Source organism: Prinia subflava, chromosome 9 (genome assembly GCF_021018805.1).
Source record: "Prinia subflava isolate CZ2003 ecotype Zambia chromosome 9, Cam_Psub_1.2, whole genome shotgun sequence".
NCBI classification, from domain to species: domain Eukaryota; kingdom Metazoa; phylum Chordata; class Aves; order Passeriformes; family Cisticolidae; genus Prinia; species Prinia subflava.
The window spans coordinates 13,794,137-13,818,338 of NC_086255.1; the positions used below are offsets into that span (position 1 = coordinate 13,794,137).

At 57.9% G+C, this 24,202-nt stretch overlaps 3 protein-coding genes across 14 annotated transcripts; 1 reads left to right on the forward strand and 2 right to left on the reverse strand.

Moving 5' to 3' along the window:
- Window positions 1-370: 370 nt before the first annotated feature.
- On the reverse strand, window positions 371-2,675 carry EXOSC1 (exosome component 1). Of its 3 annotated transcripts, XM_063405510.1 has the most exons (8): window positions 2,581-2,675; window positions 2,231-2,346; window positions 1,991-2,065; window positions 1,326-1,414; window positions 1,079-1,112; window positions 906-956; window positions 743-827; window positions 371-616 (listed from the first exon to the last, which is right to left on the reverse strand). In XM_063405510.1, exons 1-8 carry the CDS (start codon window positions 2,609-2,611, stop codon window positions 510-512), a joined length of 588 nt encoding a protein of 195 aa, XP_063261580.1. In that variant the 5' UTR covers window positions 2,612-2,675; the 3' UTR covers window positions 371-509. The 3 variants fall into 3 exon arrangements, with proteins under 3 accessions (XP_063261580.1, XP_063261582.1, XP_063261579.1); XM_063405512.1 differs by lacking the exon at window positions 2,231-2,346 and having other exon boundaries at window positions 2,581-2,647; XM_063405509.1 differs by lacking the exon at window positions 2,581-2,675 and having other exon boundaries at window positions 2,231-2,555.
- Window positions 2,676-2,754: 79 nt separating this feature from the next.
- Window positions 2,755-8,830, forward strand: ZDHHC16 (zinc finger DHHC-type palmitoyltransferase 16). 10 transcript variants are annotated; one of them, XM_063405492.1, is made up of 12 exons: window positions 2,794-2,929; window positions 3,535-3,622; window positions 4,998-5,250; window positions 5,469-5,663; window positions 5,856-5,944; window positions 6,150-6,178; window positions 6,382-6,515; window positions 6,737-6,784; window positions 7,366-7,451; window positions 7,721-7,844; window positions 7,917-7,987; window positions 8,332-8,830. In XM_063405492.1, exons 1-12 carry the CDS (start codon window positions 2,809-2,811, stop codon window positions 8,444-8,446), a joined length of 1,353 nt encoding a protein of 450 aa, XP_063261562.1. In that variant the 5' UTR covers window positions 2,794-2,808; the 3' UTR covers window positions 8,447-8,830. The 10 variants fall into 10 exon arrangements, with proteins under 10 accessions (XP_063261568.1, XP_063261563.1, XP_063261565.1 ...); XM_063405496.1 differs by having other exon boundaries at window positions 5,550-5,663; XM_063405493.1 differs by having other exon boundaries at window positions 2,763-2,827; window positions 7,721-7,987.
- A 173-nt stretch (window positions 8,831-9,003) lies between these two features.
- On the reverse strand, window positions 9,004-24,201 carry MMS19 (MMS19 homolog, cytosolic iron-sulfur assembly component). Its single transcript, XM_063405489.1, has 31 exons — window positions 24,046-24,201; window positions 20,397-20,445; window positions 19,596-19,696; window positions 18,013-18,098; window positions 17,530-17,604; window positions 16,916-16,985; window positions 16,599-16,727; window positions 16,325-16,386; window positions 15,955-16,041; window positions 15,570-15,644; window positions 15,222-15,299; window positions 14,788-14,926; window positions 14,281-14,435; window positions 14,028-14,106; window positions 13,659-13,784; window positions 13,272-13,353; window positions 12,835-12,932; window positions 12,336-12,473; window positions 11,948-12,103; window positions 11,601-11,700; window positions 11,341-11,443; window positions 11,157-11,231; window positions 10,896-11,022; window positions 10,713-10,813; window positions 10,581-10,637; window positions 10,283-10,469; window positions 10,087-10,169; window positions 9,823-9,987; window positions 9,684-9,743; window positions 9,462-9,562; window positions 9,004-9,382 (listed from the first exon to the last, which is right to left on the reverse strand). Exons 1-31 carry the CDS (start codon window positions 24,140-24,142, stop codon window positions 9,355-9,357), a joined length of 3,069 nt encoding a protein of 1,022 aa, XP_063261559.1. The 5' UTR covers window positions 24,143-24,201; the 3' UTR covers window positions 9,004-9,354.
- Between the last annotated feature and the right edge of the window lies 1 nt (window position 24,202).

Genomic DNA, 24,202 nt, shown 5'->3' on the forward strand with positions numbered 1-24,202 from the left:
ATGTACCACGCCCACACCCCAAAGGGCAGGGCACACACGTGTGGCCCAAGGAGATATGTCCCCAGGCTGTTCTCAGCCACAGCCTGCCCACAGTGATTGGTGTGTGCTGAGACAGGCTGTGCTCCAGGCTTGACTCCAAAGTGGGAAAACCAACATGGTGTGATGAGTGACAAGCACAGCCCAGGGCTCTGTGCTGCTGGCCTCACTACAGCAAAGTCACTCCATCTTCACCAGCAGTGAAAACGTGCTTCCTTCTGCCTCTGGGCTGTGGAAGGTGTTCCCTCACCTGCTGTGCAGCAGGAACCAGACCAGAGTGCCACAGGCAGCCCTGGCTCCAACACTGACTGTAAAGCATAAAGCACAGAGCTCTCAAAAAATATTTATTATCCACAAGTAGCAAACCTGTCCTTCCAGTAGAGGCCTGGCTGAACCTGTGAAGGAGGTGGGAGCCCAGGGGCTGCTCTGGCTCCACAGGCCCCAGTCCCGCAGCCCCCTGCCCCCCTCAGGCGTTATGTCTGCAGGAACTGGGGCTGCACCCGGGCCACCTTACGGAACTCCTTGGTGTGTGTCCGTGGGCACTGCATCTCGCACCAGCTGATGGGCACCATCTGCACCCCTGGGGACACACTATGTCAGGGTTGCTCCTTCCCAAACTTGCATTCCTCCATGTGGAGAAGGAAGCAGCTGCATCTGCTGCCCATAAGGCAGAACTGTTTCAGTCCAGACCCTGTCTTGTCCCTACCTGCCTCACTCCGTGCCACCACCACGCCCAGCTCGTTCTCTGCTGTGCTCAGCAGGTAGTTGGACTGCGCGTCCCCCAGGGAGATCTGGTTGGACAGGAGTTAGGGGAAAGACTTCCACAAGGGAGCTCGAGCCAACCCACTGACCCTGAGAGGGAAGGATACAACTTTGGCCAGGACGATGTCACTGGGCCGGAAGCTCTTGTACACTTCTACCTGCACAGGAGAGAGCAGGCGATGCAACACAGCACCAGGGTGCTGCTGTGGGGAGCCAGGGCCCCACAGGCAGAAACTGGGGGTGATGTGTGTAGAACAGTTACTGGCAGTGGCTCACTGACCTTATCCTTCTCCGTGGCTCGGATATCTTGTCTCCTGAAAAAGGAGATGGAGAGCTCTGAGTGCCAATGAGCAAAGACGACTCAACAGCCTGTGGCAGGAGCTGCCCCAGCCTCCCTGGGTGCTTGCCAGGACCTGCTGGACACAAGCCCAGAGCTCAGGGCAGAGCTCAGCTCAGGACAGCCAGCTGCACTGCCCACAACAACCTTCCTCCTCCTGAAGGGTGAGGGATCCTAACCTTTTCCCTACCGTATTGTGCCTCGGAAGGTGGATTTCAGCGGCGTGGAGCCAACATACAGGATGTGCACCTTGGCAAAGCGAGCGTTAATACTGCAGACCTGCATGTAGGAAAAGGAGAGTCAGTGCTCCAGGCAGGGAAAGGGCAGGGAGCAGGCAGGGCTGCATGTGGAGCTCAGGTCTCACTTGGCCTCCTCCTCCCTGTGACTGAGCAATGGTGGGACACCTGGCAGCAAGCCAGGGGAGGAAGATTTTACTCGTGCAATTCGAGGCACCAGACTGAGGCTGAAACCTGCAGTGATCCCAGTCCCTCTCCCACCACCAGGAATGTAGGAAACTAATCCCTGGTCTGTGCCATCCTTTCTCCAAGCTGCTTGAAGTACTGACCTGCATGCTCACTGCCTCAGAAAGAGTTATGGAAGGAGAGCAAAGAAAATCCTCCCCTCAAGGCCATCTGAGTCTCAGGGCTGGTGTCCCTCATGCCAACACCCATTTTCTTTGTGAGTGAGGGACTCAAGGGAGCCCCTGGGCTGCCCCTGCCCTTGTGGGAGCTGTACAGAGGGGAGTAAGAAGCCCAGGGACTCCTCACCCCACCCTATCTGTGTGCAGGAACAAGACTCAGTAGGAGACAGAGTCGAGGCCGTGCAGTTTGTCAACGCAGCGCTCCAGCGCCCCACCTTGCATGTCACCACAGCCCCCACGTTGGGCAGGAGCTGGGACTCGCTGTCTCTCACCACCGACACCACAGGCAGCTGCAGGGCAAGACACGAGGGTCAGCACAGGGCACAACTCGTGCACAGCATCACCAGCCGAACCCTGTCAGAGTCCAATTCCCAGCCCAGGCTCCAGGGGGGCAGTGCAGCCTGGGAACGGCACTCAGCCCCGGGGAGGAGCAGCCGTGCCGCGGCCGCGCTCACCTCGTTGTCCTCACTCTTCCTCTCCAGGCAGCCAGCCAGCGAGGAGAAGATGAAGCCATGACGAATGTAGGTCCCGCTACCAGCCGTGGCCTCCTCCGTGCTGCACAGCCGCTCACCTGCGGCACAGGGGCTCAGGGGCTGCCAGGACATCCCGCTCCGGGGACGTGGGCCCCGGACCGCTCCGGGCACAGCGCTCGCTCCCAGCTGGCCCAGTGCAGGCCATCCCCGGGGCAAGCCCCCTGCACTGCCTCTTCCCTAGACCTCTCCTAGGCCACAGCGTCCCCTTTACGGGCAGTAGCAGCCGCAGACCCAGTCCAGGGAGCCCCCCCACCGCCCGGGGCCGCACTCACCAGGGACACAGTAGCGTACCGGAGGCGCCATGCTCCCTGCCGACAAGGCATCACCAGCAAGCCCTCACCCTATTGGTTCCGGACGGGAATGCTGCGCTGTAAGCGCCGCGGCTATTGGTTCTCTCCTACCTGGCGTGAGGCCTGTTGGGAACTGTAGTCTAGTGACAGCAGACAGTGCTCCCGGCATGCCGTGCGCGGGCGCTGCCCGTGGGCCGGCGGGGCCCGGGCATGGAGGCGGCGGGCCCAGGTCGGCGGCGCCGGGCGGGGGAGTCACGGTCTTGCGAGAGGCTGCGGGCTTGGCGGGGCTGTGGCTGCCGAGGGGCTGGGCGGGCTGGGTGGCGATACAGAGGTGCTGTGGGGCGGGGAGCGCGGGGGCCGGGAGGCGATGAGGGATGCTTCGTGCGCTGCGGAGCAGGAGGTGCGGACCCGGGAGGCAGCGGGGTCTGTCGCCCTGGGGTGCACTCGGGATGGGAGGCAGTGGGGGAATGCTGCTGGTCTGGAGGGGCCGGGATGCTGCGGGGCTGGAAGCCACGGCTGTTACCGGGCTGGATGCGGTGGGGCTGTTGGCGTGGGCAGCCTTTGAGGATGGGGTGAAATACTGAAAAGTGTCTTGGCGCTGTGGGGCTGAGTGCTGCTGAACCGGGAGAGCCGGGCGATGTGGAGCCACCGGAGGGTGCCACAGGGCTGCGCCTGGGTGCCGGGACCTGGCAGGGGAAGGCCTCGTCTTTGCCGGGGTGGGGCCAAGTCCGAGGTTCCCCACCCCTCGGCTGTGATGTTGCCCGTGCTCTTGTCTGTGCTGGTGGTGGCTGTCCCGTTCCCACGGGCTCGGTGCCCGCTGGCACGTGGGGACGGCGATGGGCACGGCGAGGGCTGCGTCCCAGTGCCCAGCTGGGCAGGGGAAAGTTGCGTGGCTGTGCTGGAGCCTCATGTCTGAGGTTGTGCTGCTGTCTTCAGGCAGGTGCCTGGGGATAGTGGGTCTTGCTCTGGAGCAGGCTGGCTGCCTCCCCAGTGGTTCCCTGCCCAACAGCTGCCGCTATTGTAGGTGAGGAAACTTCTCCGGGGGGCAGGAGGGTGCTGTGTCTTTGGAGGAAAGGGCTGACCTCAACACCTGCTTCTGGCTGCAGTGTTTTGTCTTTTACCACACTGACAACAGAGGCATGTGTGCCACCCAAAGGCTGCACAGCAGGATGTTGTTACTCGGCTTTGCACCTGCTGAGTTTCAAGGAAAAGCTCTTGGCGAGCCAAAGGGGAAATGTGGAGAAGAGGGTGATGCAGATATTTTCATATCCCACCTCTACCATACCAGGGTATAGAAATTCTGGGCAGGAGCCATGCCTGTGAACTGGAATGGGTTGCTGGGTCTGGGGTTCTCATATCCAGTAGATCCCAACCTTGTGGTCAATTCCACACTCCTTGGGCAGGGTGGAGGAGAGCCCTGGCTCCTTTGGGCAGCCCATGTGGATGCTGCAGCTTCTGCCCTCACCCTCCCTGCTGCTCTCCAGGGGCTGTGTTGGTGGGCACAGCAGTGCAGAGAGATGATCCCTGCTAGAGGGACTCTGAGCTCTGGCACCAGTGCCTGGCACCAGACCAAGTGAGTGCTTGGCCCAGGCTCAGAACGTGCCTTGGCAGGACCCTGGGGCAGCCTCACTGCTTAATATTGATGGGTATTGCCTGCACGGAGGCCTGGGGGTGCCAGCCCTGCAGATCATTTTCCCATGTTCTGGGCCAGATCAGGTTCCCCGTCACTCCAGCAAAGCTCTTGGGCAGGACAAGGGGCTCAGCAGGCAGGGGAGCACCAGCCCAGGGCTGTCCCCGGGCCTCTCATTTGCTGGTGTGTGGCACTGTTCAAGGATCCAGGCGAGGAGAAGGAGGAAGTATTGGGACTCTTGGAGTGAGGCTGTGAGGCTGGCCTCTGCAACTTTGTCCAGAAGTTAAGGTGAAGGGAAGTAGCATCCTACTTTTTGGGGTTAAGGAGGGACTAGAGGAGATGGGGTAATCCTGTACTGGCTCCTCCAAATGTTCATTGTGTGGATTCCCCAGTTCCTGAATATGTTGGGAAGGGCTGAAATCATCCCTGGAAATGGCCCAGGATTCTCATGCCTTCTCTGGTTTCCTCTGAGTCAGACTCACTGTGTCACTCCCCCGACCCCCTCCCCGCTGGGAAAGACGAGATGGGACCAGAGAGCACCTGAGCCCAGATGCTGAGGGGCCTGTGCCCCCTGCTCCGTGCAAAGAGACATCCTGGCAACAGCGACCCCGCAGCCTCCAGGAACCTGGGCTCAGCTCCTGCAGCTTGGCATCCTTGTCAGTTCAGGGAGCTGCACCACCGCCGTCAGCACATCAGGGAGGGGAAACCCTTTGCGAGGGACAGCCAGGCAGCAGGGTGGCCTGCCCACGCCGAGCTCCTGTCCCCCCAGGCGTGGTGTGGCAGGGATGAGGAGCCGGCAGCGGATGTTTGCCGCGGTGATGCGTCTGCTCCTCAAGTGCCTGCGGCTGGGCCGGCGGCGGCGGTTCAAGCTGGTGCGGCAGGCGGAGCAGCTGTGGCACTACGGACACCTCTGCCTCCGCTCCCTGCTCTACAACTCCTTTACCAACGGCGACGTGGTGCTTGACTCTCTCTTCGAGCCCGTCTACTGGCTGGTGGACCATGTCACCCGGTGGTTTGGTGTGGTGAGTCCCCCTCGCTGGGCAGGATACATGTGGTGCTGGGACAAGTGTGCTGCTGGGGCAACGGGCTCGGGGCTGCCTGTGCTGCAGGCAGGAAGTGAGCTGGGACCTTAGTGTGTGGCTCACATTGGTTTCCTCTGGCTCTGTCCTCCCCGTGCCTCTCCCCAGGCAGCAAGGGGCAGGCACTGCCCACTCCAGTGACCCAGGCTCCTTTCCTGTAGGTGTTTGTGGCACTGGTGATTGGGCTGACAAGCTCTATTGTGGCCATTGTGTACATCTGCCTGCTGCCCCTCATCCTGCAGACCTACACACCTGCCTGGATATGCTGGCATCTCGCCTATGGACACTGGAACCTCATCATGATTGTCTTCCACTACTACATGGCTATCACCACTTCACCTGGGCACCCACCACAGGTGAGGCAACAAGCAGCAGAACAACTTCTCCCAGATGGTCACTGATGTTGCAGGATGCCTCTGAACTGGGGAAGCTGGGCTGGGCAGTGCAGAGTGGGGCTGGGCTGGGCAGTGCAGTGGGTAGGCACAGGGGAGAGCAGGAGTGTGAGATGCAGGTTTAAGGTGCACAAATCTCTTCTGACCTGTGCACAGGCCAAGAACGACCTCACTGGTGTGTCCATCTGCAGGAAATGTATTGCCCCTAAGCCAGCTCGCACCCACCACTGCAGCATCTGCAATAGGTAAGGCATCCCCCCTCTGCCTGGGGCAGCCTTTGGAACCCTGCTCCTCACCCCCTGCCCCAGTGTGAGACAGGGGCCCTTCTCCTCTGCTCTGCCACCTCCTTGCCCTGGCGCTTGAAGCCTACAGGGCTGGGGGGTGCCTGTCCCCTCCCAAACACACCACTTGCACTGGCTTTAACACTGGCACTGGTCTCCTCTCTCCCAGGTGTGTGCTGAAGATGGACCACCACTGCCGTATCCTTCTGCTGTACTAACCAGTGACACACTCCTGGGGGGGAACCAGCCCTGCTTCCCCCTTCTCTCCCAGTCCCTTCTCAAGGAGCCAGCCAGCATAGGAATGGGTGATGGGAGCAGGGCCCAGAAGAACCGCCCTGGCCCCTGGGTTGGGTTTGGACCCATGGTCTGTCAGAGTTATGTACCTTTAACTGCAGAGGCAGCTTGGTTAAACAACTGTGTGGGGCACTACAACCACCGCTACTTCTTCTCCTTCTGCTTGTTCATGACTATGGGCTGTATTTACTGCAGCATCAGTGGCTGGGAGATGTTCCGGGATGCCTACGCAGCCATTGAGGTGAGCAGCCTCTCTTGCCGTGTGCCAAGACTGCCTGCCTTCCCCAGGCTGAGCTGGCAGAGCAAGGCTGGGCCAGGCCTGGCCGTATAGTGACTTTGCTTCCCCTCTTCCTTCTCCTGTGAGGCCCCCAACTACTCTGGTCCTGTGTGGGTGTGAGGGGAAGGGTCCCTGCCCCGCTCCTCTGAGACACATAACTGGTGCCCTGTTTTCCATCCCCCTAGAGAATGAAACTGCTTGAGAAGGAGAGACTGCAGGTGGCTGCCAACCAGGTGGGACATCTCTGCCCTCCCAGCTGCTCCAGGCAGTGTGGAGCAGAGCTGCCCTGCAGGCTGGGTCCTGCTTGGGACTCTGGTCTCAGGAGCACCCCACATCAGAACCAGCCCCCATGTTTGTCTCCCGTGTCAGAGAGCTGGGGCTGGTCAGGCAGCTCTACTATGGACAGTGCCTCCAGCAGCTTGGGGTCTGCCTCTGTGCACCCAGCTTCCAGGGGCTTGTGCTGGTGATAGCTCCTTAGCATGTGCTGCTCCGGCCATGGTCTCCTGGTGAAGCTGCAGCACTGCATACTCATCTCACTTTGACCACCAGCTGCAGTGTCCTGACCAGTCCCATGGCTGCTCCCTGCCCCCTTTCCTCCAGCGCACTGTTCCTCACGCCTGTGCCAGCTCTGGGTGTCTGTCTGTCTCGTGGCTGTCCCAGGCTGCCTCCCCTCACCCTGGCTGTTGCATTAGTTCCAGCTGCAATCCTTTCTTGGTGTTCAACCTCTGCAGCAGGGAGAGGGGTGCAGCAGTAGCTGTCTGGCTTCAAGCTGTAAAGCAGTTTGGGTAATTCTCCCCCTCTGGTCCTTTTTCAGACGTACTACCAGACCCCGCCACCCACCTTCTCCTTCCGCCAGCGAGCTTTCCACAAGAGTGTGGTCTACCTCTGGGTCCTGTGCAGGTGAGGGGCCCCAGGGGCTGGGGAAAACAGAGTGAAGCCTGTGACATTGCTTGCCATCTACCTGCCTGTAGCTGGGCGTGCTCACTCTAGCGCAGATGTTGCTGCCCTGCCAGCCTTTGGGCCACAGAGAAGGAGAGGTTTTGTCTCTGTCACAGGAGATTAGACAAGCCAACCCACTTAGGCGGTTCTGGGTCCGGGGAGGCAGCCTCAGCCCCCACCACCAGGGAAGGAAGGCCTGTGTTCCACCTGCTGTCCCTTGTCATACCTAGCTCGGTTGCACTGGCCCTGGGTGCCCTCACGCTGTGGCACGCTGCCCTCATTACCCGCGGGGAAACGAGCATCGAACGGCACATCAACAGAAAGGAGAGGCAGAGACTGCAGAAGAAAGGCAAGGTGAGCACAGCCCATGGCATGGGGGCAGGCTGGGGCAGAGCCACATATGATGTGCCTCTCTCTGTCCTGCAGGTCTTCAGGAACCCCTACAGTTACGGCAGCTGGGATAACTGGAAGGTGTTCCTGGGTGTGGATGTGCCAAGGTAAAATCCTGGGGAAGCCCCTGCCTGAGAAGGTGGTGGCTCAGCAGCTCTTGGGGTTGTAGGGACAACAGCAGCGCTCCTTGGGCTGCTGGAGGGGAGAGGACGACTGAACATTGATCCCACACTCTGCACTGCACTGGGCTTTGTAAGGCCTGAAGACCTGGACATCATTGGCCTTGTGCCTCAGGAGCCCCCTCTGGTGACCAGGTGGCCTGCCCAGCACACCTTTGCCAGGAGAATCTCAGCTGAGCACCTCAGCCATTGTGGCAGTTCAGGATATGGTTCCTCAGAGCTGAGAAGCACCAAGACTTCACCTTTTGGCTGTGGCCTCACTTTCCCCACAGGCACTGGCTCACTCGTGTCCTGCTGCCCTCTCCTCACCTGCCCCATGGGACAGGCCTGAGCTGGGACCTGCCTCCCTGTGTGACGGAGCAACGCGCACCACTCCTGGCAATCTGAGGCCCTGTGCTCTGGACATCCCTTCCCACAGGCAGCGCAGCGCATGGGGGACCTGCTGCACTGCTGCAGCTTCCTTTGGCCAAAGTGCCTGGCAGGAGGCTGGCACATATCGCTGACTGGAGCCAGAGCCATGGGAAACTATGGACAGTGTTGGTGCTTGGACACCTGCCCTCTTGGCTCTTGGTGGCTGCAGGCAGCCCGGGGGCAAGGTGGCAGAGCTGCTGCTCCCTTCTCCAGCTGACAGTGCTGCTCTTAGCACAGGTACGGGCCAGCATTGGCCCAGCTCAGCTCTCTGAAGGGCTGGGTGTAGAGGATGGCACCTCCATCCCCCAAAATGCTCCCCAGAGAGTCTTTCTAAGACCATCTACTAAATACTGTTTTTTTTTAAGGGAGTCTGTTTTTGTCATCTTGTGGGGGACCTGGACTTCTGGGGATGGGAGAAAAGGGACCACAATGTTAAAAGAGGAGGAAGGGCCTACAACCAGCAGCATCTTAATCTGCTCAACATACGGAAGAGCACTGAGGACCGGGCCTGAGCTGCATGGAGACTCTCAGAGCATTATCAAAACAGATAGATTTATTCTTCTGGCACATGGGTTGTCACACACTACACATGTGCACAGACCTGTCCTCTCCACTCACATGTGGCAGGGGGTGTCCATCACTGTCCCTGGCCGCAGCAGAGGGTGGGCAAGCCACAAGCAGCACAGCTCCTTCCCTGCTGTGGGTGCTGGGAAGGGACTGCAGTGAGGGGTGCTATCTGCTGGCCTGTACGCTGCAGCCCTAGCACTCAGGGCAGTCCTGGGCTTTGAGGATCCAGAGGGTCCATAGCTTCGGTCAGATGACTGGGTGGCTTAGTGAGGCGCTGGTCAGACTGTTGGTCAGCACAGGGAGGGGACACAGGGCGCTCACCTGCCTGGGCTCCCGAGCAGGAACCTGCAGGGACAGAGATGGTGCCATCAGCCACGTCCCCTACATGCTGGCACCCCCTCAGCAGCGACTTCCACACACTCACCATTCTCCACGTGCTGCCACTGCTTCCTTCCGCACTAGCCTCTTTTTGTCGTCCAAAGGCTTGGCCAGTGCCCGGATAACTCGGCCTTTGTACGGGAGCAGCTGTAGGACAGAAGGGGCTCTTTGTGAGAGAAATGGATGCTGGCTGCCCCCCAGGAAGTCTGGGACCCCCTTGTCCCTCTACATGCAGGAGCAGGCAGCAGGGGGCTGCAGAAGCACTTACCACTGTTGTGGGCAGACTGGTGAGGGCATGGATACAGCGCAGGGCAGCGATGCGGACAGCCTGGAACAGAGAGGGATGAGGGCAGCACGAGGGGCAGGAGAGAGGGGCAGAGCAGGGACGAAGGAGGGGATGCACACACCATGGTGGGGCTGGAGGTGAGGTTGAGGAACTTGGTGACCAGTGTGTCGACATGCAGGCTCATGACCTGGGGAGCTTCAAGCAGCAGTGGGTGGAGGCAGCTCAGTGTGGAGAGCTCTACTACACGATCTGAGCAGGACAAGGCCTCCAGCAGGAGGGACAGCAGCTGCAGAGAGAGGGAGAACACAGGAGTCATGAATAATCCCAAACCATGCACTCCACAATGTCCCAGCCCACCCTACCTGCCACCCAGGCTGGCTCTTACCGTGGGCAGTTCTGTCACCAGCACGGGTTTGGGGAGGTGGTTGAGCACATGGGACAGGCCCTTCAGGTAATTTGCCTTCACGTCTGTGGAGAGCAGAGATGGTTACAAGCAGCCTGCAGAAGGAGGGGATGCTGGCTCAGGTCCCCTGGTTAAAGGCTCAGGAGCGGTGAGGCTGGGCTGGGGGATGGCTACTCACCGGGACCAGCCCCATGGAAGCCTTGCACCAGCTTGGGGACGTTGTCAGTGAAGAAGCGCTGGCGGAACATGATGCGCACGTCAGCATGGCAGCCCTTGTGCAGCACATCTGGGGACTCGGCCATGAGCAGGGAGAAGCCGTCAGCTGCAGTAGGGCCCAGCTCCGTGTCACCCAGCAGGCCCAGCAGCTGCGAGGGAGAGAGCCCTGAGACAGAGAGCCCTGCTGCTGGAGGTCCCCAGGCAGCCATGGGCAAGCAAGGCAGGTTTCTTAGACATCACCCAGCCCTGCCACCACCTACCTTGTCTGTCAGGCAGGAGCTTAAGGGGTGGTAGCGCAGCACCAGGGCTTTGGTCACCTGTGCAGGCAAAACATTCAATGCCAGGATGGGTCCCCCTGCTCCCCTGCCCCAGTCATCCAGGACAGGCCTTACCCAGAGCAGCAAGGTGAGTGCCTGTGTTCGGTGGGGTCCCTCCGCAAGGCTGGGCTCCATCCTGTTCACTGCAAGCTGCAGGATTTCATCCAGCTGCTGCCCTGGGGATGGAAGGGACAAGCTGAGCCATTGCCCCTGGCAGCAGTGAGCAGGGACACCTGGCATCTACCCCAGCCCCCTTACCTGCTGGGTGCTTGTTCACTAGCCCTGCAAAGCACTTGGCAGCTGTGGTGGCTGTGAAAGGACAGTTGCAGGAACAGCTCAATGCCAGCAGCTCCCGGAGCAGCCATTCCTGCTGAGGGATTGCCACCTGGAAGAGACAGGGAACATGTTATGGCCCAGGGTTGCAGCTGCTCCCTCTGTCTGTCTCTGGAGCTTGGTGTGGACAGAGGCTGGAGGGTGCTTGGGCAGGGCTTCTCTCCAGCCTGCTCCCCATCAACATACATCACGGGGCAAGGAGCAGACAAAGGCCATGAGGAGGGCGACCAGGCGTCTCTGTGCCTCCAAGCACTCCCCATCCTGCAAGGGAAGAACAGTGTCCATGTCACTACAGTCCTTTCTGCCAGCCTGTGCCAACATCCTCATTCCTGACCCATTCTGGTGCCCCAGTCCCAATCACCAAACATACCCCGAATGGCTGGAAGGAGCAGGGAAAACTGTTTTGGGGTAGGAAGGAGACCTCTCCATCGAGAAAGAGGGGCACCACATGAGACACACTCTGGGCAGCCAGCCTAGGAGAAAAAAGACTCGGTAATATGCTGCTCTGGAAGGGTCACTGGAGACCTCCCAGGAGGCAGAGGGTCACCCTGTACAGATAGCAGCAGGGGACATGCAGCCTGCTCCCTCCCCACAATGAAGCACCCAGTTTCCTGCCCCAGCTTCACTCACTCAGGGCTCAGGTGAGTGGTGGCAGCACTGATGACTGGGATCATGGCAGCAAGCACCTCTTCTTCCAGCAGTGCCTTGCCCGGCAGTCTGTGGGTGCTCTCTGCGGGTAGTGGGAGGAATGGAACTTGCTGGAGCCTGCTGTTCAGAGGGAGGAGGCAGGCACAGCTCCCTGAACCCACACCAGAGTGGGGCAAGGCTCTGGGACAAAGGCAGGGTGCAGTGGAACCCACTCTTGAGGGCCATGGGTGCCAAAAGGAATCAGCAGCAGCACTGACTGCAGGATCAGGGACCCTTGAGAGCCTGGGAGTTGCCTGCTCTCCCCTCTCCCACTCCAGCCCTGCACTTACCTTGCATGGCTGCCTGCACAGCCATGGCCAGCAGGCACGGCACAACCGTCTGGTGGAAGTACCAGCAGCCCTCAGCATCCTGTTGGCACTGCAGGGCCACACGGTGCAGGCTCTGGCACACAGAGACCATGTCTTGGGTGCTGCTGGCCTCGGTCCCTGCAGGGCACAGTCAACACCAGGTCAAACAGCCACAACACCCAGCCCGCTGATTTGCACTAGGATCCTGGGACAATGCAGCTCTTCTGACTCCCACTCCACCAGTGGGAGTCACAGCCCAGGTGGGTTCCCTGTACCACTGCTATTCCAGCTCTCTCCCAGCCACCACCAGTAACAGAGGCAGCTCAGGCCCAGACACATTCCGTGGAGCTGCCTGCATCAGCTCCATTACCTTTCTGCACCTTCTGGAGATGCTGTAGCAGGACAGGGACAGTCTCCTTCACAATGCTGGTGTGGGTGGACACGGCTGCCAGGGCCTGCAGACAGCGCTGCTGCAAGGAGTGGTGGTTGTGGGAGCTCTCCTCCTGGTCTGTAGAGGAAACACACCTCAGAGGGGGACCTGGGGCACCCCACCCAAGGGCAGTCCACCCAGACCATGCCAGGGCAGATGGGGTAAAGCAGCACAGCAGACCCAGCCCATGCCAGGCTCAAGGCACTCTGCCTGCTCTGCAGCTGGGCAGCTCCTTCCCACAAGGGTGACCCTGGCCACAGGCTGGCTGCCAGACCAACCACAGCCTTCCCTGTACCAGCACACAGTGCCTGTGCTGGGAATCCCCTAAGGACAGCCACCGACCTACACCACGTAACACAGCCCCACTGCCTAGCAGGAGCCCAGTGGGGATGGAAAAGGCTTTACCCCCAACCAGTCACCACTCCTTTCCCAGCCCTACCTGACTGCAGCTCCTCCTCAAGCCTGGGTACCATGCGTCCAGAGAAAACCTTTGGGTAGGTGAGGGCCAGGGACCCAGCTGCCTCCATAGCTGCTTCACTGCCATGGGGAAGGAGTAGAAAATGTGATGCAAGGACTGCAAATCCAGGGCTGCTTGTACACCAGCTGCACAGACTTGGCCAGAAGGTGTCCCCAGAACCCCATTTCTCAGCAACTTGCCTTTTTCACCCTTCAGGTAGGCACAGCAGAGCCCCCTGCTTTGATACGCTCAGGCTTTTTTATTTCCAGCCCAGTAATTGTCTGGTTTATCCAACAGTCATCTTGTTCAGAAAGTTCCTGTGCCTTCCCTCAGACTACAGCCCCTCTCCGCAGCAAAGCCAGGCTTTGTTCCTCCTCCCAGAGTGTGGGTGACTGCCGTGCTGCCCGCCCACCCCTCACCTGCTCTGGGAATCCTCCTCATGCAAAGCAAGACGGATGAGGTGATCCACAACCAGCTCCACATCAGAGGAAGACAGGAAGCCTGGAACAAGAGCCATAGAGGAATCCTACCCTTGGCCAAAGGCAAAGATGTTGGTGTGCTGGACAGGATCCTTCCCCCTCATCCAGGCCAGCAGCAATGCAGCAGCACACCAAATGCCAGAGGTACAAGGTGCCCAAACAGGCAAGAGAGAGATCAAATATCCCTGGAGCTCATGGCTTGGGTAGAACATGCTGCCAACCACTCCTATGCACTTACAGGCAGCAGACAAGGGTGTCCCAGCAGCCACCGTATCTCTTACAAGAGAGTGACACCTCCTTCTGTCTCAAGTGAGAAAAGGCACCAACCTTGCAGGGAGCCCAGGACAGTCAGTGCCTTGATCCCAACCAGCTGCAGCTGCACACTGGGATCCATCAGTGCCGAGTACACCACAGAGCAAACCGGGGCTTGGAGCGACAGCAGAATGCTCTCATCTGGAGAGAGGGGCATGGAATCACTGCCTGTGTCTGGCTGTCACCACACAGCCACCACCAGGGCACTTGACAGACCCTTCCTGGGGTGCTGCATCATGCAGGGTTCCTGGGATATGGCAGGGGTTCACACATGCAGCCACACTGGCCAGTGAGGTTTCCTTGTCTGTCAGCATTCAGGAAAGTGAGGTCAGAGCCAGCAGCCCTTGGGACACAGGTGCCTCCAGAGCGACCAGCCGCCCTCACCTTCTTCCATATGTCCCCACTTCTGCTGTAACTCCAGGAAGCCTAGCAGCATTTCCAGGATTGTCCTCCTCTGGCTGCTCTGCAGGGACACAAAGGTGTAACCCAGATCACTGTCAGTGCTGGGACAGAGCTGCACCTCAGCCCAGCACTGCAAGGCCACAGGGTGCCCATGGGGTCTCTACTCACAGACAAGGAAGAATCCCCTTAGACATGCTGCTGCCCCCAGGCCCTGTGGAGCAGTGGGTGCCCTCACCTGCGTGTGCTTGGTGTACTGCTCCAGCAGCAGGGGCAGCACGCTGCGGGTGATGCGGTGGTAGGCGCGGAGGGAGGCGCCCGCTGCTGCCTGCAGCAGTTTGGCACTGGGCCACACCAGCTTCATGTCGGGCTCGCACAGATGGTGCCTGCAATCTGAGATAGGCTGGGCGTCAGCTGCAGCGGCACAGAGCTGCTCTGCCTCGCGTGCGGGACACAGCTGATAGCAGGGCTGGAACGTGCTGCCAGGGCGCAGCTCTGAGCTGCAGCACAGCCTCCCCCACTGAGCAGATTCCCACAGCTCCAAGCACACAGAGAGTGCAGTTCCAGCAGAGACGGATGCGGCTCAGTCCCCTTGTCCTCCCTTCCTGCAGCCAATTACCTTGGAGAAGGCAAAAATTGCTGTGAGGACTAGAGAAAGAAGAGGCTTGAGAGAGAAAAGGAAGGCAGATCTCTACCTAGGAGGATGCTTTCAGGCCTGGCTGCATGGGGCAAGTCTTTTAGCTACCTTGCAGGATGCTGCTGAGGAAGGAATCCAGCAGATCCTCAGAATCAGAGCTGAGCACAGAGCGGGAGAGGCAGGCAGAGAGAGCTTGCAGTGCAGCCAGGCATTCCCTCTCAATCTTCTCGCTCGCTGTCTGGAACACCTGCAGGGAAGGCCACAGGATGAGCTGAACTCCATGACAACAACCGCAGGCCTCAGGCTCCCAATGCAGGCTGAAGGGCTCAGGCTCCTGCCTCATTCCCCCACATGACTTGAACATGCAGCATGGCACATTCAAGCCATGCAGACATGCTGATAGGGCTGGCCTGTCCCCTCCACTTTTCAGCTGGGGAAGTCCAAGGTCACAAGTGTGGGCTGCCGGGAGATACGGGGCTCAGTTTGGTTGAGAACTCCTGCTCAGCAGAAGCCCAGCCATGGTGGAGCCCTGCAGTCCTCACCTCTCTGCGCAGGGATGACCAGAGGCTGGGAAGGAATTCCTGCAGCTCCTTCTGCCCGTAGATGGCACAGCAGGCAGTCTGCAAGAGGGAGCCAGGAGAAAGCATCACAGAGAAGCCAGTACCAGGAGGACACAGTGCTGGGACACTGCCCATCCTGGCAAAGTCATGCTGAGCTGCACAAATCACTCAAAAAAGCAGGAAAGAGTGATGCCAGCCAAACCAGGACTCTGGAAATTGTGGTTCTGCAAGGGAGTCTCTGGCAGGCAGGGAGAAGGGTTCAGAAGTGGCTGGCAGCTGCTACTGCACAGATCAGCTGTAGGCTGAAGGGAGTAGGGGATCTCTCCTTACCAGAGTCTGCAGCGAGTCAAGCTTGGCACTTTGCAGTTCTGAGTCCAACTTCTCAATAAGCAGAGGGAGAAGGAACTGCAGAGAGAATCACTTTAATTCAGCCCATCCCTTGCACCACCTTGTCCATTGCCCTGCAAGGCTTCAAGTTCAGTCTCTGCCAGGAGAGCAGAAGTAGAGGGGTACCTACAATAGGCAGCCCCTTCCCAGGGTGTCAGTCAGCACCCTCCCCATGCCCAGCCCCAGCAGGAGACAGGGCTGCCCAAGTGCAAGCTCCTGGTCCCAGTTGTTCCTATCCCAGAGTCACAGCAGGAGCTGCAGCACTATGAAGGGCAGCCTGTGCTCAGAGAACAGTGAGATGCTCAAGAATCCCCAAGGAGCTTTGTACCTCAGCAAATTGGGGCGTAGAAGCCAGTACAGCCCGGAGACTCAGGATCAGGTCTTCCCTCTGGATGCCATGAGGATCATTGGGGGGCTGGAAAGGAAGCAGAGAGCAGGTCACACACCAGTCAGGAAACATCCCAACCCAGCCATCAGCCAAGGCTGCATCACTTCATCTCCAGCAAGGCAGCAGCAGTGCCAGTCACTGCAGCTAGCTTGGCACCAGCCTGTCAGCCTGGATACCACAGCTCATAGCTGAACACTGCCCAGCCAAGACCACTGGCCACCCTCTCATCCCATTCCCTGGAAGGGACACAACTCCCTAAGAAATCACCAGAAAGAAAGAATAGGCTGTGGCATATGGCAGACTCACTCACTGGAGTAAAATCAATAGGGAAGTAGCAAGATGTAACTTCAAACAGCTCCTCCACAAAGGGACCTGCAGACAGAGGAGAGAGGGGGCAAGCAAAGATACTGAGCAAAACAGGCACAGCAGCTATGTTTAGCACCCATGACAGGCCAGCTCTGCAACTTTTAAAGCATTTAGGGACCACCTCAGGCCTGGTCAGACCCCAGAGCCATCCCTCCAACAGCTGAAAGAAAAGGGACATGTCTCCCAGTCAGCTATGCATAGGGCAGGTTTAGGCTTACCCAGGGCATAGTCCTTGGCAATGAGATCACGTACAATCTGGAAGGCCACCAGCAGATTGCGGGGATCCTTCTCCCCATCCATGACCTGGATGAAGCCGAAGGTGAAGTTGGCACCCAAGCCTTTCAGCTCTGCAGAAAGAATGAGCGTGAGCAGGTGCAGGACATCAGACCTCACAACATGGCATTAAATCAGCCAAGCTGCCCCAGCCTCACAGTCCTTTTCCAGGTCTCCCAGGCAGAGCCCTTGGAGAAGCTGAAAATGAGTCATTTACCCAGCCTCAACAATCCCAGAGTGGCTCTGGCATCTGCCCCCTCACCTTCCTCCCTGGTGCTCATGAAGTTGGTGATGATAGTGTAGACTGTGTGGCGGTCCAGCTGCAACAAGGACTGGAGGGAGGAGCAGACCAATCAAAAACACATGGCAGCACAGCTATCCCCCACCCCACGGGCAGCACACGCCCTCGAGAGACAGCAAGACCCCCAGCAGCTCAGCTGCTGCTTCCTGGCACAGAGATCCCATTTATCACATGCAAAGTGTGCACATGCCTATGGAATGCCACATGAACATGACTGCGTTCCATCACTACATAAATGCATTGTCAGTCACACCAGGGCCACATGTGCTGCCCAAGGTGTTGCCAGCAAAAACGATCTTAAAACATGAGAAGAATTGGACTGGGGGCACTTAAACACACCCTGGAGAATGGAGCAAAAGGAAATAATTCCCCTAGGGCTGAGAAATGACAGGACAAGGGCCAAACAGGATTCTCGCCTACTCTCTGTCTCTCTTGCAGCGAGCCAAGTTGTCTCTAAGCTCTGCAGAAGCACTGCACTGTGCTGAACGTGGCCAGTCCTCAAGGCAGGCAGGCCATCTCCAGACACAGAGGGAGCAGAGATCAAGGACAGGAGGATAGGAAATCACATTGCTCACCTGCACATGTACCTCCTGGAAGATGGCTTTGAGCACAGACACTGCTAGCCCTGGGGACAGCACCTCACACATGCTCTGGGGACAGGAAGAAAGAGCAGGAATAGAATATTATGATGGCTGCCACATAACAGAGCTCCTGCCTCTGTGCAGCAGCTACTTGCAGGATCCTCCTCCACAACAGGGAGAGCTCACCATCACCTCCCCAGACAGAACAGGACAAGATGCCCATCATCTGTGCTGCTCCCCAGAATGGCCACGGAATCTTTGTCCCAGTACCAATACAGGGCAGGAAATCAAGGCAGTCTCCTGTCCCTGGCTCCTCCACAAGAGGCACAGCAGAAAACAGGAGACAGGGCAATGTTGCCAGATGGGCTGACAGCCCAGCCAGGCCCTGCTTGACATACTACTCCAACCCATACCCAGGTGTTGCACCTCCCTGCCACTGCTGTGGAATGCATCCCAGCACTGGGGGTGTGAGCTCACCAGTGCTCGGAGTCCCTGGAGCACCGAGGGAATCACCAGGTGATGATCCTGCAGCCGGCTCTCATAGAACAGGACCAGATGCAGCACTGTCAGAAACAGACCCCAATGTGTGTTAGCCCTAGGAAACACAGCTGCTGGGTGCTGGCCCCAGCTCAACCACAAGCTGATGGATTAAGAGTGAGCACACCTTGCACTGGTGAATGGGACAAACTGCTGCTGTTGGGTGCACCCACCTGGCTCCAACACCTCTGCCCTCTCCTTGTAAGCAGCCCACCCCTAACTGCAGCAGGGTAGCAGCCACCTCTGGCTGCTGCAGAAGTGCTGGAGCTACCCAAGAGGCGTTTGCCCTGGCCTGTCCAGACATGTGGATGCAGACACCAGCAGTAGAGTGGCAGTCTGCTCAGCAGAGACTAGAGGATGTCATGGGGTGGGGCACAGGGCTGGGGCTGGAGTTCTGGCTTCCTCGCACTTGGCTCCACAACACGTTCCTGGCCCCTGAGTCACGGCCACGGGCGCCTGCACACCCCAGCCCTGGGGAGTGGCAGCAGGAAGCAGACTGGAAGAGCTGGCTAGCAGCATCCTGTACCCACAGCTGCTGCAGAAACTCAGCCCCCCAGGAGGCAGCCTGACGCAGCGCTTGAGAAATTACCTGCGTGAGCACGGACACGAGGCTCTAACACAGCTCACTCCCCCTGCTCAGCTGCCCTGAGCCTCTTTTCTCCTCAAGTGCCCACACTGAACCTCCCCACTTCTGGCTGCCTCTCCAGAGCACCCAGTTCCCATCAGTCATCACACCTGACTCCATCTACTGCAGTAGATAAGGTTCTATGCACAGCTGCTCTCAGCCCTGCCTGGCTCCAGTCAAAGAGAGCCAAATTCCAAGGACTAAGCAAGCATCTTTTACTTGCATCCTTCCCTTCCTCCACCTTACTTAGTAGCTAGGCCCTCTGTCTAGCCAGCCTGCTGGCGTGAGTTCAGCTTTCCATCTGCGAGGCCCCCAAGCCCAAGCCCAAGCCCAAGCCAAAGTTTGTTAGCACTTACTGGCTTTCCCTGCTGCCAGCCAGCTGCTATGGGGCATTTAACAGAGGCAGACCTTCTCCTTGCCTCCATGAAAGGGTATCTTCCCCTCCCCACTTCAGTCTCATCCTTACACTGATGTCCCCTCCTCCACAGGCCCCAGGGTTCCTCCTGCGTTAGCCTGGTCAGCTGCAGGGCTGCAGGTGACTTGGTGTGTGAAGGACAGTCTTCCTGCTCTGAATCATCACCCAAGGATTCTGACATACAGATGTATCTGCAACATGTCACACGTGGTGCTGAGCACACCTGAGTGTGCAACTCCCACACACTGTCAGGGGGCCCCACTGTCCAGGGATTTGGTGTGTTCAGACAGTGACCTGAATTGTGTGAGGCTGGCAAAAAGGCTGCAGTGCAAAGCCTCATGCCCTCCTTGGACTTTGACTCCTAGAGACATGTACAAAGTTGTCACAGTGTTAAATCAATCCCTTTGCCAGTTGCAGGACAGACACTTTAACAGCACAGGCTTTGTCCCCAGTCGGACGCTCAAGGGCCAGAAATGCCCTTACCTTCCTTCTCCTGGAGCAGGGAGTAACACTGGAGCAGGACTTGTGACAACAGCTGGATGCCTCGCCCTCGCGTCCGAGGATCTGTGTTCTCCAGGCTAAACCTAGGCCAAGAGGGGAGAAAGCCCAAGGAGCCTGTTGTGAGCAGGTACATCCGAGCAGGAAGCACATCTTGAGCAGACATTACAAAAACAAAGAGGTGCCTCTCTGTGGGTCCAGTCACACCTGACTTGCTGGCAGAGTGGAAACAGACTCCTCTCCCCTGTCTGTACTGCACGTGTGCACTCAGCCCCAGAACCATGCAAATGAAATCCAAGTTCTCAAGTCAGACCAAACAAATTATTCTTGCACCATGCTCCCAAGATCACAAGGGTCAAAAAGGGTAAAGCTTCTTACAGTGAAGCAAACTCAGCCCCCAGCTTGGGAGAAATGAGCCTAAGCCATGACACTTTGGAGACAAAAGCAGAAGCTGAGTGCCAGCCAACTTGTGACATGGTGCTGTGCAGCTGTGTGCTCAAGCAGCTCCTGCTGTGGACAGCCCCAGCTGAAAAGCGCCCTGCAGTTTGCTGCCTGCCACAACGTCTCTCCTCTGTCCTGGGAGAGCATCAAGAGCTGCTCCAGCCTTGCTCTTTCCCAAAGAGCTCCCACATCCAGGGAGGGCAAAGCACTGCTCAAGCCCCATCCGGTGAGCAGACAACATCCTGCCAGCTGCAATGTGTCATCCAGTGCCAACAATGTGTCCTTGCGGGCATGTCCCCTGCAAGGCCCTTACCCGATGTATAATTTGCATAAGGCTTTTCTTACCCCAAGGCTTCCACCAGCTGCAGCACTGTCCACCTTCCATCTTTCACCCCTGGAGAAAAGAGGCAAAGAGAGTGAACCAGAGATTATGCAGGCATGTTACTGGAGATGGATGCTGGAGTGGGGAAGGCTGGCTGGTGCTGACTCCTCACCAGGCACCAAAGGAGCCATGTGCACGTAACTGGTGGAGCTGCCTCCAGCCCTGCCTGCAAACACCTCTGAGACTGAGAGCTGAGAGGAGACAGCTAGGGGAGAACTTGCCTGCACTTTACCGCACTCTCTCCCTGCAGCATGGCTGTATGTGTGGGTCCTAAGAGAAGTCCTGCTGTGCTCCACTGCACTGAGATACTAAAATCCCCTTCTCTAATGTGAGCCTGCTGTGAGAAAACAGAGGGCAGCTCTCCAGGTGCTTCCTGAGGCAGAACTGGCTGAACAAGCAGCCCAGACACTAGTGATTGCTCAGCTTCCCCCCTTGACTCCATCACCTCCACGCCGTGCTGAGCAAGAACTGCATAAACTTCTTCCAAGATGGAGGGCAGGGAGAAAGGCAGTTTTGTGGTCAGAGGAAGATAAAAATGCTGGCATTCCTGGAGTCTGTTTCCAACTCTGACTCAGATTCCTTGCCAGGTTGCTTCATTCACCTCCTGCCTGCATATTCTTGCAACTCAACTGGAGGAAGAGTCACTCCTCAGAAGGCTTCGGTAAGGACCTGCTTGCTGCACCTTACAAGAACCTAGGAAGAAGGGCAGGTTCTCCATTCCTGCCACCCATTGCCCACGTGGCACCTTCTGAGAAGGAAAGCTCTGTGTGTGCCCTCTGCTCAGACAGGGGTGGCAGGCAAGGGATTGCCTTACCTTCAGACCCCTAACCTGCAGCTCAGGTGTCAAGCGACATTGCTGGAAAACACCCCTCACTCTCTCCCTAGACAAAACAGCATTCCTCCACCAAAAAACCCAAATCATCTGGCAGTCACTGAGACCACTGTCTTTGGCCAGGGGCACTTCTGGGCACTCTGGAGGGACCTCCTCACCTCTCTGCCCTGCTGAACCTACCTGACTGACACGGCACCCACCCTCTCAGAAACCCAAAGGTTTCATTATGGACTTTCCCAGGCCTTGTCCCAACTAGTGTCTCCTGCTGTTGCAAGCATTTACTGTCTCTTCCCAGGCAGTTATTCCAGTATTAAGAAGTGCTGTTCATCACAGAGCTGTCTCTAGGGATGGGATGACAGTGTTTTCTGACAGTCTGTTCTGACAGCAGGCAGTCCTGACTCCAGAGACAGAGCTTTCAATCCTGCCTGGCGCAGCAGGCAGAGGGAGCCTGAACTGAGAAACAAGCAGATAAGGGGAGCTATGTGGAAAAAGAGCCCAGCAGGTGTCGGAATTGACGGGCACAGACAGAACAGGAGGTGCCCTCAGAGACAGCCATAATGTGCTGGTAAAATTTCTTGCAGAATAACAACAGGAAAACAACAAGCAGATGCTGTGCACCAGCCAAAGCAGAGTGGGCTGCAGAGAGAGCTTGGATGGCACCTCCACATCCAGCACCCCAATATCTCACTCTGCAACTTCTTGAAGAGCCCTTGTACCTCTGCACCATCACAGAAAAAGTCTGAGACAAATGCCATCTCTGTGGCTAGGTGCTTTGCTACTCTGTGTCTGCAGAGACCTAAAGCAGCTCTACACAAAGCTTCTGGTTCCCCACTCAACAGGAAAGAGCTGCAGTGTGATGACCAAAGCACAGTCAGGGTACTGATACTCCCTGTGGTCAGCAGCAGCGAGGTCAGCAGCTCCTTTGCTCAGCTCAGCAGGGGAATTCCTCTGTTCTCAGGGACCCAGGTGTGACCAGCTTTGCCTCACATGGTGTGGCCACCCCTCCCAGGTACAGCCTGTGAGCGTGGTGTGCCCATGGCCAGCGCCACACAGGCCGTGGCACGAGTGCCAGCACAGCTAATTGTGCCTGCCTCATCAGCACGGCAGGCACAGCGGTGAGCCCCTGAAACCCCAGCCCCCACACCTGCCAGCAGCACACATGCCCTAAGGTTAACTAGGCACCTTGAATCCCTTTACCAGGAGGGGCTGCCTTGCTATTCCGGGATTCCTGTAGTTCCCAGAGACTTAACAGAAGCAAGCCATTCACCCTGTGCTGGATTGCTACTTGGAACCAATCTGCTCTCTTTCCTTACAGGTCTGTTCCCTTTTCAGTGTCCTTCTAGGTGTTAGTCACTTCTGGAGGCCTTCCATTCTTGTTTCCTCCATACTCTCAAAATGTAAGCACAACACTCACAGGAAATGTGTAATGGATTCTGTAACAGCAGCATCCTTCTCTCCCCATTTTTTAAGAAAGATGAATTCAGCCTCCTTCTGTGACTTGCTGACCCACGCAGCCCAACCTGCCTGTGACAGCACCAAGGCCTTTTGGCCAACCTCCCAAGTTACACTCATTTTAGTCCTCAGCAACAAACTGGAGAAGCTCAATGTGTTTGTTACAGCAATTGCACAATGGCCATGAGCTTAGAAAACACCTCCCCTTTTGCTCAAGGATACACAATGCAATTTAATCCTTTCTGATGTGTGCTTCTGTATGAAGTCAAGGACACTTGCCAGCCCCACTATTTGTGAAGGTGGGTTTGTCACACAGCTGAAAAGAGCTGGGGGAAGCAAGGGGGGAGCAATTCTCTTTGCATGTCTTCCAAGAGACAAAGCTTTCTTCAGGCACTTCTGTGATATGACATCAGGTGACAACAGCAGTTCTAAGGTTATCCTTCCCCACATCTATCCCAAATATGTCAAAGACTGTGCAACCCTTCTGCAACATCTTGAATGTCACATACTTTAGTGAATTCCTCCAAATTTCCTTAGCATTTTCTTCACTCTGTGTTACATGGGCCACTGGGTTACCTTCCTGTTTTGCCAGCACATCTCATCACCAAGACACAACAGGGCAGTTCACAAGCCATCAGGCCTTGGGAAAGGTCTATAAGCTACCCATCTGTGTAATGTAATATATATAGATAGTCCTTCTCGCCTCTCCAAGCTCCTTCCCGAAACATGCTGAAGCCACTACCTCCAAACACAAAAGCATCACGTTATCCTTAGAAAGCCACATTCCTGAAGCTGTAACTTCCCTAATACAACAGTCACTCAAGTGCTGTTCCAAGCAGAAGGATAAATTATCCAACGAAAGCAAATGCCTCAAGCCCTGCTAAGAAAGGGGGAGAAACCACGGTGAGGGCAGTCTGCAACAGCCACCTCCCACGGTCCCTCAGCAAGGCCATGAGCTCTCTTCCCACTGTCGATTTCTCTGCCACCAACATCTGCCTCGCTCCTGGAGTCCTTCACCCTCGCGGCTGTCCCACTCCTACGGCACATCTTGGCAGCTCCCAGCTCCAGGCCCTACCCTATCCCTAACCACGTGCCGTGCTCCGCACGGCAGCCTCACAACCACAGACACGCTCCGTCCCGCGCCTCCACACCCTGCCCTGCCCTGCCCTGCCCTGCCCTGCCCTGCCCAGCCCCGCAGCCCCACGCTTCCCCCCAAACCCCTCCCCACACCGCCACCACCCGCCCGTGCCCACGCCCGCCCCAGGCCCAGCCGGGCCCCGCCGCCGTGCCCACGCCCCGTCCCGCCCCGCCCCGCCCCCCCGCGGTACCTGCCGCCACCTCCGCGGCGCGGCCGTCCTGCTGCCCGGACACGAAGTCCCGGACGGAGGCGGCGAGCGCCTCCGCCCCGGCCGCGGCCGCCGCCATGACACCCGCGCGCAGGGGGCGGCCCGGCCTCCCCGCCCCGCCTGCGCGTGCGCGGGGGCG